The 22,183-nt window shown below is 40.5% G+C and overlaps 1 protein-coding gene across 3 annotated transcripts in view; it reads right to left on the bottom strand.

Annotated features, from left to right (window-relative positions):
- The window catches only part of RUBCN (rubicon autophagy regulator), a 99,116-nt gene that overhangs the window by 4,015 nt on the left and 72,918 nt on the right, over window positions 1-22,183 (bottom strand). For 2 of the 3 annotated variants that reach the window (XM_037837479.1, XM_037837471.1), the window contains exons 10-19: window positions 18,635-18,845; window positions 18,048-18,149; window positions 16,176-16,250; window positions 5,923-5,983; window positions 5,074-5,206; window positions 4,284-4,429; window positions 3,192-3,256; window positions 2,507-2,745; window positions 1,904-1,965; window positions 1,308-1,461 (exon numbers count right to left, since the gene is read on the bottom strand). In XM_037837479.1, coding sequence (XP_037693407.1) covers window positions 1,308-1,461; window positions 1,904-1,965; window positions 2,507-2,745; window positions 3,192-3,256; window positions 4,284-4,429; window positions 5,074-5,206; window positions 5,923-5,983; window positions 16,176-16,250; window positions 18,048-18,149; window positions 18,635-18,845 — 1,248 coding nt within the window. The remainder of the gene's footprint in view (window positions 1-1,307; window positions 1,462-1,903; window positions 1,966-2,506; window positions 2,746-3,191; window positions 3,257-4,283; window positions 4,430-5,073; window positions 5,207-5,922; window positions 5,984-16,175; window positions 16,251-18,047; window positions 18,150-18,634; window positions 18,846-22,183) is intronic. The other variant, XM_037837474.1, reaches the window with a different exon arrangement.

Below are 22,183 nucleotides of genomic sequence, written 5' to 3'. Positions count from 1 at the left end.
CATGTTGTGTGAAGTAAGCCAGACACAAAAGGACAAATATTGTATAATTTCTTTTAAATGAAATACTTAGAATAAGCAAATTCATAGAGATGGAAAGCAGAATAGTTGTTACCAGGAGTTGGGGGAGGAGGGAATGGAGAGTTATTGCTAAATGAATATGAGTTTTGGTTTGGGGTGATGAAAATAGGCTGGAAATAGATAGTGATAAAAGTTTTACACAATATCATCAATGTACCTAATGGCAAAGAATTGTCCCCTTAAAATGGCTAAAACTATTTCTATGTTATGTATTTTACCTCAACTAGAAATAAATTATTAAAAAACAAAACAAAACAAAACAAAACTGAGTGGCCTCTGAGGGGTTTTACCACCTGCAGGGAAGAGGCCAAACTAGGGCCAAGACTGGGTAGTGTTAGACAAAGCTTTAAGGTGGAGAAAAGAGAGGCACAAGTTCAAAAAACCTCTACCCCCAGAAGAAAGGAAAAGAAGCAAGGAATGGTGCCTAAAGTCAATATTCCAGACTGGATAATGATTTTACTTTGAAATAGAAACCACAGCCAAATGAGGTAAAATGTGAAGGGTAAGGGTGTTCCTCCAAAATAATACCCAGCCTTGAGTCAGTTTATAGTGAAATCTTTCCAGTTCCCACAGCCAAATAGTATTCTCTACAGACATGCCATTTAAGTGCTAATCCTGGGACAGTCACAGGAACACAAACTGGGCTATTCTAAGATGGGAAGTTCTAAAAAAGGAATTTCTGAATTCTGGCAGGTTGAGTGTATCAAGAACAATAACAACTCACATTTGTAGAATATTTGAAGTTTATGAAATACTTTCATATAAGTCATTTTGTCATTCCTCAAAAATACTGAAGGTTCAGTAGGTATTATTTATTATCTTCAGTTTAGACACAAGAAAATTGAGGTTTACCTCAGAGAGGACAAAAATATTTCTTTTGGTAACAGTGATTGAAACTGATAAAGCCAAGACCCACTCTCTCTCCAGATCCTAGTCCAGGATTTCTCCTACCCCATCATGACAACTCTTTTGTGAAGACCTACTCAGGCATGCCCTGAGCTACTCAGGGGCAATGCCAGGACCAAATCCTCTTCCAATTCTAGGTTCTCTAGGTCTGATGATTTAGCTGTTCACCAACCCAAGGAATAACAGTCCTGTCCCATTTCTCGCACAGTCTTGAAAGTCTATTTCAACTTCCTGGAGCTAAATGGCAAGAACCCTGAGTCCACTCCATTTCCCCAAATTCCTAAGCAAGGGCCCAGCTGCATACTTGAACAAGAATTTCTCACCACACATCGCTCTACATGGGCAGCCCCTGCCCTGGTGAGCTCAGCAAGCCGGGGCCCCAGCTCCCCCTTCTTGGTTAGAGTCAGGTCATTCAGTGAGTACAGGTGTAGATCCTCTGTCAGGTGGCCTGGAACTGTGTCAAAGGAATCCAGGAGCCTATAGGAAATGAAGGGAAGAGGTGGAGGCAGGGAACGAACACTTTGTATGGTATATCATAGTAGAAGGATTCCTATTAAGAAACAGGAGAGATAAGGGTCCCAGCAGAAGAAATAAGGGTGAGCAACACCAGGGGCAGCCTTGGAGCTTCAGGCTGGCCTGGGTGTTTCAGGCCACACCACCATTCCCACACTGCTGCGTGTCTGGATGGCAGAAGTGACTTTTATAATTTCCAGCCATGTGATCCGTGCCAGCTTGTGAAGAGCACTGGGCCCACCCTGGATAAAATAACCATGGATTTAGCCTTTTATAGAAAAGGACACTGACATAGTCACTGCTGTGGTTTCTCATGTACCATTTTTGGATTTTTCTCCAAGATGACTCTCCTTCACATACCAAGGGCCAATTTCTGGTTCCTGGCCTCCATAAAATTTGGACTTACTCTTTGGCCAGTCGGCACGTCTTGAACATGTTCTTCATGTGATATAGCTGGATCCGCAGAAGCTGAAGAAGTGGGGAGAAAGCACTGTTAGAATTTAAGAAAGACCTGTGCCTTTAAACATTCAGAGTCTAGATGCTTTGCATGCAGCAGACAGAGCTAGACTGTCCTCTAACCCAACAACTTACTCCAATGTGGTCTCCAGTCAGGGAAGGCCCCTTAGCAAGGCAGACTAGACAGACTAGTGGGCTGATGAGTCTGTCCAAATCACGACATACCCAGCTGGGAGCAGCTAGGAAGAGAACTCCAGAATTTTAGTTTCCCACCTGATACACAATTCTCTAGTCAACAATATTTTAGTGAAGGGAGAAATCTTGACTTTGCCATCAAGCACTATCTATAGCTTCACAGCTGCCATTACCAGGTTTGAGACTCTAGCTAGCTAGATATCTCAGAAATGGGAAGAGATTAAGAAAGTACATACAGAGAGCATGAAGGATGAGATTGTCATAGTTATGATATCGTGAAAAAAATAAATATGATGATCTTGAGAAAGCCTGTTATGAACAGAGGGAGGCAGTGAGAATGGCTTTTCCATGGCCTTACCCGGACTTGATTGAGTAGCTTGACCTTCCTATAGAGGGAGCTGTTGATGTCTTGCACATTGAAGAGAGGATCATTCCAGATCTTACTAAGCAGGTCCTTGGAGAAATTGCTGATATAATACTTGCTGAAGTCCCACTTGCGTAGAACCCGGCTTGGGATGACCATCTGGGCATTTTCATGGCAGCACTGACAGAAGTACTTGCCCAAGTACTCACAATACCGTAGCCGCTTGATATAATCTGGAAAAATAGGAAAGCCAAAAGGCTAATGTCACTTTCGCATCTACAAGCTGGTGAGGCAGCACTGCTATTCCCACCTCTGTTTGAACTCTTCAAAGCTGGAAGAAACTTAAATAGTGGGGCCTGTGTTTTCTGTGCCCACTCTGGAAGCCACTGAGTAAACAACCCTGCCAGAGTTGGTAAGACTCAGCCTCCAAGAATCTGGCTGAAGTGACCCAATTTTTCTCCAGTATACAATCCCAGTAACGTGTTCCCAGAAACCATTTCCCTCTGACTGCTGGTAGTCTTGCCTAGTCCTACCCCTTCCCCTCTAGTTCCCTTTTCTCTCTTTCCCAAATGCTGCCCTGCCACCTCTTCTTACTACCTCTCTGATCAGCCCCCTTTCTCCCAAATGTGGGAGAAGGTAAAACCCTTGAGGCAGTATGAGGGTAGGAGAAGATACTCACCAGGGTCAGTCCGGATGCCACATCCTGCACAGCGGTAATTCTGCTTGGCCACAGCAATTTTCCTCCTGAAGAAAGGGGAAGAAGAGGGGACTGATAGATACCAGCTACACAAGGCCTGAGGTATAAAGGATGAAGATACAAACAAGGGCTCTTATTAAGTGTGAGAAGAGAGGGGGATTCACCTATTATTTTTAGTGTTGGCCAAAATGAACTTGTGATGGTTTAAGTTCATGTGTCAAGTTGGCCAGGTGATGGTGTCCAGTTGTATGGTCAAGCAAGCACTGGCCTGATCATTACAGTGACGACAGTTCATGGATTTAAATCATCAGTAAGTGATTGCACCTTACTGAGGAGACTGTTTCATCCAATCAGTTGAAGGCCTTAAAAGAAGAAGTGATGAGTTCAGCAGTCAGAAGGATGACTTTCCATCTCTATTTCACCCAGCCAGCTTCTCTTGGGGAATTCACAGAAAACCTCCATTGGCATTCCCAGCTTGTGGCCTGCCTTACAGCATTTGGACTAGTCCATGTACACAATCACATGAGCCAATTCCTATTAAAAAAATCTCATAATATTTACCTACTATATATACACATATATATATCTCCTGTTGGTTCTGTTTCCCTAGAGAACCCTGACAAATACAGAACCTATCGGAGTACGGGTTCAAACAGAGTGCAAAAGCTTAGAATTTAGGTCTGGCCAGGTCTCTCTATAGTGAACCGCACATTCTGTACAAATACAAGGGATGAGAAATACGAAAAGGGAGAGAACGATAAGGGAGAAAGGCATCCATCTTCAACAGAAAAGGTAAAAATAGTAAATTCACAAAACTATTGGGAGGAAGCTAACAGGACGGGAATGCTAGCACTAAAAGATATTATTTCCAGTTAGCTTTGGTAATGGAGGGGAGGACTGAGAGTAAGACTTGAGGAGAAGATGAATAATCCTCTCCCTCTGCCTTTAAAGACGAACAGAACTGCATGAGAGGTATATGTAAGTGGAGGAAGAGACAAGAGCATGAAGAGACAACCCTGACAATCCAAAGAGGATGTGTCTATTTCACAAAAGACATAGCCATTGGCTACTCACGTTGGGGCTGGATGAACATTAAAAATTATCTGAGGCCGAGGTGGGGCCCACTCCAGGTTCCCACGAACACGAATACGCAGCTTGTAGATGTCAGCATGCTGCCCATCATCTGGTGAGATGGGCAGTGAATCAGGGATGGGCAGGAGCTGCAGGAGAAAAGGAAAAGGGTGATCTAACTTGGACAGTCTAGGGAAACACAAATGCTTGACCTTTCTGGCCATGACAGAAGCACAGTTAGTGAAATGCATTTTAGGAAGACCATTACATTGGTAAGGACTTCTGAGAACTTTGGTCCTCGAAACATCAATAAGGCACCAAGGGACTAGAAGTGAGGGCATCCAAAAAGCAAAAGGAACAGAAACAGCATTCCAAAGTGGTGGCACCCATTGCTGATGCTGTCTCTGCCCTTACCTCCAGGACCCCTGATATGCCAGGGTGCTTCATGCCTGACAGACTCAACTGCAGAGCAAAAAAAGAATATGAATAATTTGCCTTTTCATAGCATCTCAATGGTGGTCACAGCTTAGGAGTTCCACCTCTAGGTCTATGAGCAGTCATATGGAATAAGGACAGTGAAGAAGCCAATCTCCTATTTTGACCGTTGCTAGGGAAACCCAGGCAAGAATGTATTCATTCAACAGATAGGTAATGAGTTGCTTCTGAGTAAGGAAGTAATTGTACAGGCCCATGACAGACTGGAAACATATGACAAAGGAGAACAAGGTCAGAAAGGCTCATAGCCTACTGGGGTTGGACAGTGGATGGAGAAGAAGGGCTAAAGAACCCCTACCTTCTGAGGAGCATCATGCTCTGGGACTAGCCACTCTAGCTCTGAGGCGGCTGGGAGCTGCATCCCTTCAAACTGCTTCAGAAGTCCCATGGCCACTGCTTCAGCAGATGTAGAGTTAAGGAAGCAGTGGGAGCTGTAAAGAAGAAAATCAAGGAAGGCTGAGCATAGGGAAAAGAGGAAGATGGGAGCCTATGTTTCAGGATCTGATACCATATTCAGTAACTTCTGGGCTGACAGAACACTTGTAGCACCCCCAGCCTGCTCACCTTCTTTTCTCATCCTCTTTAGAGACATGTGGTATAGTGCAACAAGAATAAATACTGGTCTTATAGTTCTAAGACCTCGGCTCAAATCCCACTTAGCTCTGTGACCATTACATGGCCCTTCTAGGCAAGGACTTATGTCACTTTCCTTTAAGTTTCTTTAACTGCAAAATGGGGAGTATGATGCCTGTTACAAAATAAAGTGAGGAAAACTGTTTTGTAGACTATAAAATACTATTATTTTTCCTAAATGAGCTATTATTTCCTCTAACTGGTTCCATCCGGTGAACTCTGTTCAATCTCATTTCATAATCAAATATCATGATCACTGATCCCTCTTTTGAGACCTCATCTTCTGGGGGAGGGGGGTTCTGGTATGATCAGATTACAGCAGAGAAGGAACAGTCCACACCAAGAGTGTTGCCTCTAACAGAGCCCACCCAGTTTGGACCAAAGCTCTTTCAGCTCTTTCCTTGGGTTCGCCACCATCAGGCAGGTCTGTGATTTTAGCCTTGCCTCTTTGTGAATTTGGACCCTTTATCCAAGGTTTTTCCACATGCCCCAAGGTTTTATAAAAAGTACTCACAAGGACTGGGAGGAAATAAAGGATTTGCTGCTTGAGGCTGTGCTCCTTCTGATGTCAGCATCTAAATGGAAACCAGAGATGAGAAGAGTAGGAAATAGAAAGAGAGGAGGTAAGGACAAGGAAAACTGTTATGAGGTATTGCCAGCTAAGCACTTGGGATAGCAGCTAGGAGCTGCATTCCACACAGGATGAGCAGAGTCCAGGTGGAGACAACTTAGTGAAGCACTAACCACAATTTATAACTTGACTCTATTCAAATCACAACCAGCTGAATTAGTGACATCATGCACAGCATGGAGGTCAGAGTGGTTACAAATTCAGATGGAAACACAAAGTCAGATTTGATGCAAAACAGTGAACAAGAAAAGGAAGCATCCTAAGACACACAGAGACACGTCCCCTAGCAAGTAGAAACACAAAATAAATGACCTCAATCTCGTGCGCATTCTCTAAATCTGTCTAGCTTTTTTTTTCTTTTAAATATCAGAATCAGTACCTAATGCAGAGCTTAGATGATAGAGGTTACACACTAAATGTATGTGGAATGTAGAAATCATCTATATCTTCAAAAAAGCTTCATGTTAAGATTTCCTTCCTGTCTGGTGGCTCAGGAAGGAAAAGAACTTTTCTCTGGCTTGGAAACTCCTGGGAGAGAGAGGAGATCTCATCCTTCATAAAGAAGTCCAAGAAGGTTGCCTTCCAACTGGAAGTCAACATCATAATAAAACCTTTTTTAAAATCAATTCTTTGTACAAAAACAAATACCCTTTTTCCTAAGAGAATTGAATTCAAATGCTTCTGATGCTTTAGAAAGGATAAGCCTATTATTACTGACTGAAAAACATTTTGAAAAAAAATCAGTGACATCTTACAAGGAAAAGAACTTGCTGCATGCCCAGACACTGGTATTGGAATGATAAGGGAAGAATTGGTTAAAACCTGGGACCCTTGTGTTTTAGTTTCCTTGGCTGCTCAAGCAAATACCATACAATGGTTGGCCTAAACATGGGAATTTATTAGCTCATGGTTTTGAGGCTAGGAGAGGTCCAAATTAAGGCATCATCAAGGCGATGCTTTCTTCCCGAAGACTGGGGTTCTGGGACTGACTGCTGGTTATCCTTGGTCTTGGGCTCCTCTGTCACATGGCAATGTACATGCAGCCTTTCCTGACCTCTCCCTTCTCTTCTGGGTTCCACTGACCTTTAGGTTCTTGCTTCCTGTGACTTTCTCTGTCTGAATTTCATTCTGCTTATAAAAGACTCCAGTAATAGGATTAAGACCCATTCTGACTGAGTTGGGCCACCTCTTAACTAAATTAACCTCAGCCAAAGATCCTACTTACAATGAGTTCACACCCACAGGAAGAGATTAAGTTTACATGTTTTTCTGGGGTATATAACTCCAAACCACCACTCCTAACAAAACCTCTACATTTTTAAACAAAATAAGTAATGCATAGGAAGATAGTCAACTTCAGAATTTACTGGCTGGTGTGATGTTGGTTTCCATCCGGCATTCATTCTAGCAGATAAGGTGATACCCAACACAACTGGGAATCCAACTCTAATGAATCTTCTGCAACTGATAATTCAAGAGGAAATACTATAAAATGGAGAACCACAATCACTCTTGTTTTAAAAGGAGAAAAAGAATGATTAAAAAAAGGGGGTGGGGAGAAGCAACTGATTACCTTGTATTAGGTACAATTAAAAATTTTGTCAGAAAACATGGTTCATGAACTTTTCCTCTATATAACTGTACCAGTTATCAATTCATTGCTTTTCAGATACAAATCTGCTTTTCTTTGTCTGCTCTGTGATAATGGAGTTTTAAAAAAAGGAATTTCTGAATTCTGGTCAGGTGGCATGACATTAAGGTTTGTCAACAGAGGGCACTGGAGGGACACTGGAGGAGGAAAAGATTTCTCTTCCTGGTTCCAATGTGCTATCCTAAGGCAGACTCCTATAGTGCACGTGGCTCTCTCCTGAGGGAAGCATGCCTCCAGGTGGCTTTGCAGCAGAGTGCCACTAGTGGTACCTCCCATAAATGGCTTCCCTTGGCACCTCCTCAGAAAGCTTCATATTAAGTGCCACAGTCCTGGCACCTCTCCAAGAACTGCTTCCTCTAGTAACCCTTTTGTTCCAGGGTGTGGCATCTCCCTGTAGGCTGCTAAGCCTGATGCCCCAGAGAATGGTTTCCCAGCAAGTGCTGCTGGCATGGTATTTCCCCATGGACAGTATCCCCAGACACTTGCTTAGGCAGCTTTGCAGCCTCAGAGAACTTCTCCACCATCCAGTAAGCCAGGAAGGAGGTCTGGCTCTCAGCCTTGGGGGTGTGACCCTCTTTTACATTTGTTCCTTCTTCAGGAGCTCTATTTCAGTCTTAGGGGATAGTAACTACTCCCTGTATCTCCTCTTCCCATATTCTTTAGAGTTCTCTTTACTTCTTATGAGCGAATCTTTCATTAGGCCAATATCCATTATAGTTAACAGTTTTTTATATTAAACTTTCCCTATTTGATTTCTCTGTGTGATTTCTGTCTCCTGATTGGACTCTGACTAGAAATATCTATAGTACAGAAGACTGAAACTCTAGAAGAATCTACAAAGGAAAATAAGGAAGACTTGATGAAACTGTAAGAGAAGAGGATGAAGGGGAAACAATGGCAACAAAAACCACAACAATAAACCCCTAAAAACAAAGAAGCTGAAAAGACTCTGGAATTAGAAGCTTATGAATGATATAAATTTGGTAGACATCATTATGAGAAATAGATGGAGTAAACAAAGCTGGACATAAAAGATCACATATTGTATGATTCCTTGTATATGAACTATCCAAAAAAAGCAAATCTGTAGAGACAGAAAGTAGACTGGGGTTTTGAATAGGGATCAACTGCAAATGGGCACAAGAATCTTTTGATGAAAATGTTCTAAAATTAGATAATGGTGATGATTGTACAACTCAGTAAATTTACTAAAATCATTGAATTGTATAATTGAAATGCATGAATTTTGTGAGATGTAAATTATACCTTAGTAAAATTGTTTTAAAAAAAGAAATAGATGTTGATAAATATAGAGCTTTCTATGACAAAGAAAAGTTATGATCACAAGAGTTATATTCAGTTTATTGCTAGGAGGAAATAACTTTCAAATCTACTTTCTTCATAAACACTTATGGTCTTTCTGGCCTACTTGCCGAATCAGGATCTAAGAAAAGTGATTACATTAAGCTATGTGTATACAGAGTATTTATCATAGATCATGCCCATAAAAGGATGCTTAAGCACCTTAAGTTTTTCAAGGGTGTTATGGACTCTGATCAACTTCCTCTGACAGTATCCCAAGAGACTCTTCAATATCATAAATCACTTAAGGTGATCAAAAGGAAACATGTCTTTAAAACTCTGGACATAATCAAGAAGATTGTTAATGAGAAGTATAATGATACCATTTAGAAAGAATTTGATATCAGTAACAAACTTAATGTGATTAAAGACTACAAACAGATGAAAAGCAGAAAACAACAAAGAAATTTCCAGTACAGAAAGATGAATTTTATATTTTCATAATTGGGAAACTGTGTGTAGAAAGAAAATAATATTTAAGTCATTACCTTTGAGAGAGAATTATTTTGATTCCTCCCTCCCCCTACTACAATATTTTATTTTATTGGGTCACAAGAAAGAGTAGTTTCTCAGTTTAAAATTTTTTTCATATTCATGGTATAAAACTGTAAAGTGTATAAAAACTTTAAAGTTCCCAAATTAGATAAAGAAAGGATTCTAGGAATACTAAATAAAGGTTTGCCTTATGATTGAAGCAGATTGACTGTGCCCTGATAGAGAAGTGGGTGATAGGCAAGAATTGTACCAGCAAAGATTGTGGTTGTAAACACATTAAAAATCAGTTAAAGGGTCCTGCCTTGATCAGTTTGGCAGAGTGAGATGCTTCAGGACTCCATCTCCCTACAGAAACTTTGAACAACCAGGAAAAACTGGTGGAAACAGCTTTTTCAAAGCTCCAGAAAAGTTACAGGATTACAGTAATAGGGTGAGCACTGAATGAATAAAAAGGTCACTTAAAAGCAGTATAGCATCCCAAAGTAATTTGGGCAGAAAATAAAAACGTATTTGCAAAGCCCCCATGAAGGACTGGGGAAAAATGTGGAAATATTAAACTTCCCCACCTGGGGAAATACTGATGTGCTCACAAGTGTTGGGGACTACCAATTTAAAAGGCCGAGCCCTCGATCTTGGGGCTTGCCCTTATGAAGCTTGTAACTGCAAAGGAGAGGCTAAGCCTACTTATAATTGTGCCTAAGAATCTCCCCCAGAGTACCTCTTTTATTGCTCAGATGTGGCCTCTCTCTCTCTAAGCCCATTCAGCAGGTAAACTCACTGCCCTCCCCCTACGTGGGACATGGCTCAGGGGTGTAAATCTCCCTGGCAACATGGGACATGACCTGGTAATGAGCCTAGACCTGGCATCATGGGATTGAGAAAGTCTTGTTGATCAAAAGGGGGAAGAGAAATGAAACAAAATAAAGTTTCAGTAGCTCAGAGATTTCAAATGGACTTGAGAGGTGATTCTGGAAGTTATTCTTATGTGTTATACAGATACCCCTTTTTAGTTTTTAGTGTATTGAAATAGATAAAATGAAATACCTGAAACTGTTGAACTGCAACCCATTAGCCTTGAGTCTTGAAGACGATTGCATAACTATGTAGCTTATATGGTGTGTGACCATGTGATTGTGAAAACCTTGTGGCTCACATTCCCTCTATCCAGTGTATGGACAGATGGGTAGAAAAATGGGAACAAAAATTAAATGAATAATAGGGGGGATGGGGAGATGGGATGTTTTGGGTGTTCTTCTTTACTTGTATTTTTATTCTAATTTTATTTTTATTTTTTGGAGTAATGAAAATGTTCAAAAATTGATTTTGGTGATGAAAGCACAATTATATGATGGTACTATGAACTGACTGTACACTGTGGATGACTGTACGGTATGTGAATATATCTCAATAAAACTGAATTGGGGAAAAAAAAAAAGCAATATGGTCTCCTGGCACACTGGCTGGCCCCCGCCTCACCCTTCACCAGCTCAGCATGGAACTAGCCTGTGTTCCCTGTGCAGATCCTTGGTTCCAGTTCTGGAGGGAGCAGAGTAACCCTTGTGCACATACTGAGAGCATGTATTTCTGGGCCAATCTGCCTGATGGTGACTTGAGGAACTTGCCATCCCAGAACTTGCCCTGCATGTAGAAGGCAGCTCACCAAGCTCTCCTACAGAACACTGCCCGGAAAAATGATCACTGGCTGTACAGTGCAGTATCTGGGGCTGTGAGAAAACTGTTTCCAACAGAAGAGAGAACATTTGTTTCTGTGTAAACAGGTAAATTCTTTGTGTCCAAGACAAGAGGCATGTGCAGAAAGGATCAGGGAGGCCCCTATGCTATGGCTTGGAGCTATTTTCCACTCTTATTGTATGAATAAGCCCTGAAGGAGAGCACTCACACAGGTCAAAGACTGAGAAAGGTGTTTCATTTTTTTCCCTTCTTTTGGTTAAGAAAAGCTCTGTCATACTACTACCTGGATACAACTTTAAGGAACAGATTCTAAATTCCAGCAATAACACACTAAAATATCAAAATGTCCAGGTTTCACCAAAATATTAGAAATCATCAATGAAGATCAGTCCTAGGACATTCCGTACAAAGACTTTTAAAAACTGTCCTAAACATGCTCAAAGAGCTAAAAGAAAAAGTTGACAAAGAACTAAAGGAAATCAGGAAAAAGATCACAAAGATAATATCAACAGAGAGATGGAAATTATGAAAAAGAAACAAATAGAGCTGAAGTCCACAGTAACAGAAATTAAAAATGTACTAGAGGGGTTTAACAGCAGATTGGAGCTGGCAGAAGAAAGAATCAGGAAACTTAAAGACAAGACTATTGAAATCATCCAGTCTGAGAAGCAGAAAGAAGAAAGAATGAAGAAAAATGAACAGAGCCTGAAAAACCTGTGGGACACCATCAAGTATACCAATATACATACGGTGGGAGTCCCAGAAGGAGAAAAAGAGAGAAGGAGCAGACAGAATATTCAAAGAAATAATGGCTGAAAACTCCCCAAATTTAACAAAAGACATGAATATACACATCCAAGACACTCAACAAACTCCAAAAAGGATAAACCCAAATAGACCCACACCATGGCATATAACCAAACTGTAGAATGCCAAGATAAAGAGAGAATTCTGAAAGTTGCAAAAGAGAAGCAAGCATGTGTCACATACAAGGAAGCCTCGGTAAGATTAAATGCTGATTTCTTGTTGGAAACCACGGAGGCAAGAAGGCTGTTGGAAGACATATTTGAAGGGCTGAGAGCAAAAAATCGCCAACCAAGAATTCTATATCTGGCAAAACTGTCTTTCAAAAATGCAGGAGGAATGAAGATATTCCCAAATAAAGAAAAGCTGAGGGAGTTTGTCATCACTAGATCGGTCGTACAAGAAATGCTAAAGGAAGTTCTTCAGGTTGAAAGGAAAGGACACTAGACAATTGGCTGAAGCCACATGAAGAAATAAAGATTTCTGGTAAAGATAATGACATGAGTATACAACATACCAGTACTACTGTATTTTTATTTGTTGCCCCACTTTTTTCTCCCTATGAGATCCAAAAGGCAAATGCATAAAATGTAATGAAAAATCAATAATCTGGGGCTTGGAATGTACATATATATATATATATATATATATATATATATATATATATATATATAATTTGTGACAAGAATTACATAAAGGTGGGGAAATGGAGGAGTACAGGAACATAGTTTATGTATGCTATTGAAGTTAAGTTGGTATCAAATTAAATGAGATTGCTATAGATTCAGGATGTTAAATTTAAGCCCCATGATAACCACAAAGAAAAGATCAGAGAATATGCAAACTCATAAAGACACAGAATACAGGTTAAAGATTACCAGGAGTGGGAGAACGGACACTGGGGCGTTAATGCAAAATGAGTGTAGGATTTCTGTTTGAAGTGAAGGAAAGTTATAGTAATGGATGGTGGTAAGGATACTGCAACATGTGAACTGATTAACCCCACTGAACGGTATGCTTGGGAGGGGCTGAGATGGGAAGATTTATATTGTATATATGTTTCAACAATTAAAAAGAAAGAGAAACTAAAGAGATAATGACAATTAAATGCAATGCATGATACTAGATGGGAATTAAGAATGGAGAAAAGGACATTATTAGGATATGAGAAAAATTGGAATACAGACTGTAATCTTTATATCAGTGTTAAATTTCTTGAACTGGATAACTGCGCTTGCACTTAAGGTGGTTTCAAAAGTGAATATCCTTGGGGGAGGAACCTAAGATGGCGGCTAGGTGAGACAGGGCAAAAAAACAACTCTGTGAAAAATAATAGAAAAAAAACAGAAAGTGACCCAGAACACCAGTTCCAGTGATGTACCAGCTGGACAAGTTCTGCTAAATCCACAGGGACCATGCATTTGGTGAAACCGGGAGTCTGTGTTCTGAAACAAGTGAGTGAGCCGGCTGAAAGTCCAGTGACCACGCTGCGATGTGGGGAAACCATGGGCTGGCGTTTGGAGACAGACTAGTTCTTCTTAAAAAAAAAAAAAAACAACAACCCAGGAGTGGCTGCAGATACCACGGAGAGAACCGCGCAGTGAAGCACAGCAGAAGCAGGCTGTACCAATGCCTCAGTGTCTGGCATGGAGGATAGCCTTTCCCACACCCGCTGCTGATTGTCTCGGTCCAGGGGGACAGAGGGGAGCCAAAAGGAGAAAGAAACCATGCCCGCCGCAGCCATCTCCCCTGTGGCCTGGGGACACTCCTGCCTGGGGCCAGACCCACAGCCCAGAGCTGCGCCAAGAAACCCAGTGCAATGGTGAGTGTTTCCCGCAGTACTGTGCACATGCCACTATCGGTTGTTGACAGTGGCCTTTAGTGCACCCACAGCTAATTATCCTGGAGCTGGGAAGGCGGAGCTGTGTGAAAAGGGGGAAATTAACACGCCCCATTTAACCATCTTTACATCAGGCTGGGAACACTCCTGCATAGCCCGGTGGCCCAGGGCTTCCCTGGAGGGCCGGTGCGCACTTGTGACGTGGCACAAACTTCCCTCAGCAGAGGTCCTGGAAGAGCACGGCTGAGAAGGGGGACCCACTCGGAAATCCCAGGGACCCTACGCCAATACCAAGGACTTGTGGGTCAGCAGCAGAGACAACCTGTGGCAAGACTGAAATGACGGTTTAGACTCTTGCAACAGCCTTAAATCTCCGGGAACACCTGGGAGGTTTGATTATTAAAGCTGCCCTGCCTCCCTAACCACCCAGACACATGCCCCACATTCAGGGCGGACAGCACCAACAACACACCCAAACTTAGTGCACCAATTGGACCCCACAAGAACCAGAGCCCCACACACCACAAAGACAAAGTTGGGGAGAACTGACGTGAGGGGAATAGGTGACTCGCAGATGCCATCTGCTGGTTAGTTAGAGAAAGTGTATGCCACCAAGCTGTAGATCTGACAATTAGAGATTGGTATTTTTTATAACCTGAAAGAACCCTATCAAGTAAAGCAAATGCCAAGAGGCCAAAAACAACAGAAAATCTTAAAGCATATGATAAAACCAGACAATATGGAGAACCCAAACCCAAACCCAAGCACCCAAATCAAAAGATCAGAAGAGACACAGTACGTGGCGCAATTTATCAAAGAACTAAAGACAAACAATGAGAGCATGGCACAGGATATAAAGGACATGAAGAAGAGCATGGCACAGGATATAAAAGACATAAAAAAGACCTTAGAAGAGCATAAAGAAGAACTTGCAAGAGTAAATAAAAAATAGAAGATCTTATGGAAATAAAAGAAACTGTTGGCCAAATTAAAAAGACTCTGGATACTCATAATACAAGATTAGAGGAAGTTGAACAATGACTCAGGGTCCTCGAGGAACACAGAACGGAAAATGAAAGAACAAAAGAAAGAATGGGGAAAAAATCGAAAAAATCAAAATGGATCTCAGGGATACGATACATAAAATAAAATGTCCAAATTTAAGACTCTTTGGTGTCCCAGAAGGGGAAGAGAAGGGTAAAGGTCTAGAAAGAGTATTCAAAGAAATTGTTGGGGAAAACTTCCCAAACCTACACAATATAAATACACAGAGCATAAATGCCCAGCAAACTCCAAATAGAATAAATCCAAATAAACCCACTCCAAGACATATTCTGATCAGACTGTCAAATACTGAAGAGAAGGAGCAAGTTTTGAAAGCAGCAAGAGAAAAGCAATTCACCACATACAAAGGAAACAACATAAGACTAAGTAGTGACTACTCAGCGGCCACCATGGAGACGAGAAGGCAGTGGCATGACATATTTAAAATTCTGAGAGAGAAAAATTTCCAACCAAGAATACTTTATCCAGCAAAGCTCTCCTTCAAATTTGAGGAAGAGCTTAAATTTTTCACAGACAAACAAATGCTGAGAGACTTTGCTAATAAAAGACCTGCCCTACTTCAGATACTAAAGGGAACCCTAATACAGAGAAATAAAGAAAGTTTTGTTGTTTGTGTGTTTTAAAGCCATTTTGAGTAGAAAACTGCTATTTTCTTTTAGTTAATGCTACCTATAGAACTCCTCCTTGTTTGGATCACAGTGATTATTAAGGTAAACACTGGTAGTAGTAAATCCTAATTGTATACAAAGTACCTAAAAGAGATGGCTTTTTGAAAGTTGGCTCTGCAAATTCAAAACTCTAAAGAGATACCACAAAGCTTCATACCATTCTATTCTACTTTCGCTGTCTGAATGTGTGGCAGTACCTTAGCTGTAAGTTTGAACTAACGTTCTTCATTTGACCATTCTTTTCTAAACTGTCCCCTATTGCCATTAGCCATTTGACTACTTAAACCTGAAATTATCACTGTAGCAAAGAATCAACAAGGATAAACTCAGTAAGGAGGATTTTTTGGGTCATACGAGGAAGAAGAAAATGAGTATCTGAATTGTTTCCTGCACTGTTAATGGACTTAAGTAAAGTTTTTATCAACTAATTTTCCAAACTCTTTAGTTCTATAACCTTAACAGGTGCCACATAATCAAATATTCAAATATGTACAAAAACTGGTATAAACATACATACACATGCACATATGAGCACACTCACACTTCCAACACAAGCTACCTGAAAACATCGAAGCCATTGACATTGAGAGTCCATTCTCTGACATGTGAGTCAGGTTAGATCCTTCGCTACCATCTGTGTAATAATGATTACAAAAAGGGGCCCTTTAGTATTCAGCCAGGAAGAAAAGCAATGAGAATGACAGTCCTATACCACATGTTCCTAGAATCAGGACTTAACTTCTGCTCCAAAAGATGAAATGGCTTAGGAACTTACATCCACGATAAGTCCGACTATAGCTTGGGAGACAGTTATTGCTACTTCCCAAACCAGTGTAGCCCTGAAGACCTCCTAAGGCAGTGGGGATATTTGGCAATGTCTAGAGACATTTTTCACTGTCAAGAAGGGGATGGGGGACAGCAGTGCTACAGGCTTCTAGTAGGTCAAGGTCAGGGATGATGCTAAATATCCTGCAGTGTACAGGACAGTCTCTAATTACAAAGAATTAAAGAATTATCTGGCCTAGAGGTTGAGAAACCCTGCCCTCAGTTCTTTTCCTTTAAGGAACCCTGAACTGAACTGTCTGGAGAGTCAGTTGATTAAACATCTCCTCTGGGCCTATCACTGCAGCAACAGTTTCCAACAGGATTACATTTCTTGCTGCTCTCTAGGGGAGCTTATGCCCCACAACTGGCTTTGGTTCCTTCGCTGATGGAAACTTGAAGAAATCTATGATTCCCTCTAGGAAGTCTATTTTAAATAAGAGTCCTTCCAGACTTAGTAGTCACGTAGACTGCTCTAACCCAGTGAAGTAACATGCTCTGAATTTAAATTAATATTACCCTCATGAAATTCTGATTGCTGATTCAGAGAAGGCAGAACCCTCTTATTTTCTTCTAATCAAGATAATCACAAAGAAGAAAAAAAATGGAGTTTTAAGAGACTACCTATTTATTGTCATGAATAGAAATCCAAAATAAGGAGAACACAGAAGGAAGACTCCCTGGAGACCTGGAAAAATATGTGTAAAAACTGAATTTCTGAATGGGGAAGAAATCCAGCTACCAAAGCTAGAGGTCTGCACAGGTGATGGGTTCTCTAGAATGTGGTAGACAGGAAAACAGGGCTGCATGCATTAAAAGATTTATTTTTTGTCACATTACAATTGAGAATTATAGATATAAGTCACCTCTGTGAGGAAATGACTCTTGGTTTTACCCATGGGGGAAGAGCTGATGCCCCACAACTGGCTTTGGTTCCTTCGCTGATGGAAACTTGAAGAAATCTATGATTTGCAGAAATGGGGCATTACACTGATTTAACACAATGGCCTTCCCAGGCCCATCTCTTCTCTCTGCAGATGCTTACAGCAACAACAGCAGCAGCAGCAACAGCAACAACAACAGAAGAGTGTGTAGTTCTGGGACCAAGTTAGCACCGGTAGGGCGGAAAATAAAGCTTTATCTCGTAAACTTGATTTTTCTCCTGTTTTGCTTTTTGTCCCCCCACAGTGACTCTTTTTGTCCTTTTCTTCTTAGGAGTATAATAAAGATTCTTTTGAAAACTTCAAAATAATTTCAGTTGTGTTATGGAACTCAAGAGAATAGGATTCTAATTTCATGTAGATATCATTAGGCTGATAGAAGGAGGAATGAGAGTGAGAACCCAAGGGTAATAAGGTACAATATGAAGAAGCGGCATCTGGGTGACTTCAACAGCCAGCTCATTCCACCTGGAACACTTCCTTTCAGTGTTCTTTTCTGCTTAAATTTTAAAGAATTTCTGTATTTAGCAAGAGAGGCTGCCCCTTACAACAGCCAACAAATAATGGACCATAATGAATATCCCCTACTTAGAGAAAGCTTCTCAGCCTATGATTCCAAATTGAAAGAGGCAATGAAGGTGCCCTTGTAACAGAGTATTACTTCTTACCTTGGATTTCAAATTCATCAACCTCATCAGCAGAGCCCGAGTCAGAGAACTGTGCCGAATCACGTGAACTGAACTGGGAGCTGCTGGAAGTGACCCGGAAACCTGTAATGTGGGGGAGAAAAAAAAGTAATAAACAAGACAGAAAGAGGTCTCCTACTCCTTCTGGGATCACAATGCAAGACCTGGTATGACCTCAGTAGGGAGAAGCAAAGAGAACCTTGGCTGAGAGTGATGCTGATGAAGTGGAAACTAGTCCTTTTACTAACCCCTTAGCAAGTTTCATGTAAACAGATGGTACTGCTACCTGGGAACAAAATCTGGGACCAGTGGTCTTAGTTTTCCTCATATCAGAAACCTATTTTGGAATGAAGCTATTTCTGAAGTATGAAATGGACAAAATCTAGGACCAGCATTCTTAGTCTTGTAGAAAAAATTACAATATAGAAATATCTGTCTAATGGTAGAAGAACCCTTGGTCTGGGCATAACATATTAAAGGAAGGCAACAAAGAAAGCCCACAGGGCACTGAGCCTTATCCTGAAGTTCTGAAGTAGGAAGAAAAGGAGGTGTTTATAGGTCTGACTCACTTCCATGCTCTGTTTCCTGGTACAAAGAGAGTGGCCGATTCTTGGTGCGGATCTGCTGGCGGCGAAGGCGGATCTTCTGCTTCAGTTCCTGGATCTCTTTATCACTGTCTTCCCCCTCTTCCTCCTCTTCTAGGCATTGGCTCATCATGTTGCACTTCATTAATTCAATGGCAGCAATCAAGGACTCTGAGATGCTGAAGTGGGCATTCTCCTGGGGGAAAGGGAGCACCAAAGAAGTTGCTTAGCAAGGGGCTAGGAGTATTTAATGCCTCACTGATTATAATGCTGGAAAACAGGGCTTCTAAGATATGCACTGCTTTCATTAAAAACACCAGGGGAAATGCATACTTCTACTGTAAGGAAAGTTGATGGCCAGAAAATGTGTTCTAGATTCTCTTCGCTCACATACGTGGCCATGCCTATCTCTTTCTATCCCACTTTCTACATAAAAATATGATAGGGAAGAAGACCGGGATTTCATATCAGGGGCTTTCCTAGTCATATACCCATACACAAAGTATTAAGGTAAATGCAATGTCTCAAGATAAAAGGTATTGTAAACCATAAAATATTTACTCTTAGAATAAATATCTGAGCCTTACAACAAATTACAGAGGGTGATTCTGGAAACAGTATTTACCTAAGGTTCCAGGTCAAGAAAACACAGTCATGTGGCTAAAATTCAATATCTCACTGCCCAAGGTAGCTTCTGAAACAAAATCAGTAATAACCTTTTTGGACACTGCCTCCAGACAGGCTCTGCTGCACAGTGTCAGAGGGCACTGTAAAACAGCCCAATAGAACCCTGGAGCCCACCATCCTGTTTCCCAGAGGACCAATGATACTGCGCTATAACAACTGTACAAAGAAGATAGCTCCCGGAGCTGTAAATGCCAATGTGATGTGGTTGAAACCTAAAAACATAATTGACACTAAGGCCTGCTCATATGAGGGGACAGCATGTATAGTATTGTAAACATAATACCCAATGCAGCTCAGGAAAAACTTGAGAATTCATTAGCATTCAATGCTACACATATATACCAAATAAATATAACAATGTCTCTTCGATATTAAATCATATGCAAAATAATAATAGTGTTAAAATTATAGTAAATTAAATGCATTTTCTAAGTGGTTAATGAATTTACCGTGAAACAGAAAATAGCCCTTATTACCATAGTTTTTATTCTGCATGTCATTTGTTTGTCTTGTTGTTGCCTGTATTGTATCTGTAAGCTTATGTGCAGAGCATCTTCCAAATTAATATAAGAACGTATTAACCCTTGCTCAGCAAAAAGCAGTTACAAGAAAAAACCTCCACCCACTTTCCCTTTTACAGAAGATGCTCACAAGATACCGTTTCTTAAAAATAAGAAAATGTCTCTTAAACAGGAGGGATTTGGAAATTGCTAAATATGTAGAGACAAATGAAAATGAGAACACAACATACCAAAACCTATGGGATGCAGCAAAAGCAGTGCTGAGGGGGAAATTTATAGCACTAAACGCATATATTAAAAAGGAAGAAAGAGCCAAAATCAAAGAACTAATGGATCAACTGAAGAAGCTAGAAAATGAACAGCAAACCAATCCTAAACCAAGTACAAGAAAAGAAATAACAAGGATTAAAGCAGAAATAAATGACATAGAGAACAAAAAAACAATCGAGAGGATAACTATCACCAAAAGTTGGTTCTATGAGAAGATCAACAAGATTGACAAGCCCCTAGCTAGACTGACAAAATCAAAAAGAGAGAAGACCCATATAAACAAAATAATGAATGAAAAAGGTGACATAACTGCAGATCCTGAAGAAATTAAAAAAATTATAAGAGGATACTATGAACAACTGCATGGCAACAAACTAGATAACGTGGAGGAAATGGACAATTTCCTGGAAACATATGAACAACCTAGACTGACCAGAGAAGAAACAGAAGACCTCAACCAACCCATCACAAGCAAAGAGATCCAATCAGTCATCAAAAATCTTCCCACAAATAAATGCCCAGGGCCAGATGGCTTCACAGGGGAATTCTACCAAACTTTCCAGAAAGAACTGACACCAATCTTACTCAAACTCTTTCAAAACATTGAAGAAAATGGAACACTACCTAACTCATTTTATGAAGCTAACATCAATCTAATACCAAAACCAGGCAAAGATGCCACAAAAAAGGAAAACTACCGGCCAATCTCCCTAATGAATATAGATGCAAAAATCCTCAACAAAATACTTGCAAATCGAATCCAAAGACACATTAAAAAAATCATACAGCATGACCAAGTGGGGTTAATTCCAGGCATGCAAGGATGGTTCAACATAAGAAAATCAATCAATGTATTACAACACATTAAAAACTCGAAAGGGAAAAATCAAATGATCATCTCAATAGATGCTGAAAAAGCATTTGACAAAATCCAACATCCGTTTTTGATAAAAACACTTCAAAAGGTAGTAATTGAAGGAAACTTCTTCAATTTGATAAACAGCATATATGAAAAACCCACAGCCAGCATTGTACTCAATGGCGAGAGACTGAAAGCCTTCCCTCTAAGATCAGGAACAAGACAAGGATGCCCGCTGTCACCACTGTTATTCAACATTGTGCTGAAAGTGCTAGCCAGGGCAATCCAGCAAGACAAAGAAATAAAAGGCATCCAAATTGGAAAAGAAGAAGTAAAACTGTCATTGTTTGCAGATGATATGATCTTATATCTGGAAAACCCTGAGAAATCGACGATACAGCTACTAGAGCTAATAAACAAATTTAGCAAAGTAGCGGGATACAAGATTAATGCACATAGGTCACTAATGTTTCTATATGCTAGAAATGAACAAACTGAAGAGACTCTCAAGAAAAAGATACTGTTTTCAATAGCAACTAAAAAAATCAAGTACCTAGGAATAAACTTAACCAAAGATGTAAAAGACCTATACAAAGAAAACTACATAACTCTACTAAAAGAAATAGAAGGGGACCTTAAAAGATGGAATAATATTCCATGTTCATGGATAGGAAGGCTAAATGTCATGAAGATGTCAATTCTACCCAAACTCATCTACAGATTCAATGCAATCCCAATCAAAATTCCAACAACCTACTTTGCAGACTTGGAAAAGCTAGTTATCAAATTTATTTGGAAAGGGAAGATGCCTCGAATTGCTAAAGACACTCTAAAAAAGAAAAACCAAGTGGGAGGACTTACACTCCCTAACTTTGAAGCTTATTATAAAGCCACAGTTGTCAAAACAGCATGGTACTGGCACAAAGATAGACATATAGATCAATGGAATCGAATTGAGAATTCAGAGGTAGACCCTCAGATCTATGGCCGACTGATCTTTGATAAGGCCCCCAAAGTCACTGAACTGAGTCATAATGGTCTATTCAACAAATGGGGCTGGGAGAGTTGGATATCCATATCCAAAAGAATGAAAGAGGACCCCTACCTCACACCCTACACAAAAATTAACTCAAAATGGACGAAAGATCTCAATATAAAAGAAAGTACCATAAAACTCCTAGAAGATAATGTAGGAAA

Source organism: Choloepus didactylus, chromosome 1 (assembly GCF_015220235.1).
Source record: "Choloepus didactylus isolate mChoDid1 chromosome 1, mChoDid1.pri, whole genome shotgun sequence".
NCBI lineage: Eukaryota > Metazoa > Chordata > Mammalia > Pilosa > Megalonychidae > Choloepus > Choloepus didactylus.
Note: the sequence above shows the minus strand (reverse complement) of the source record. Positions and strands in the feature narration are given on the sequence as shown.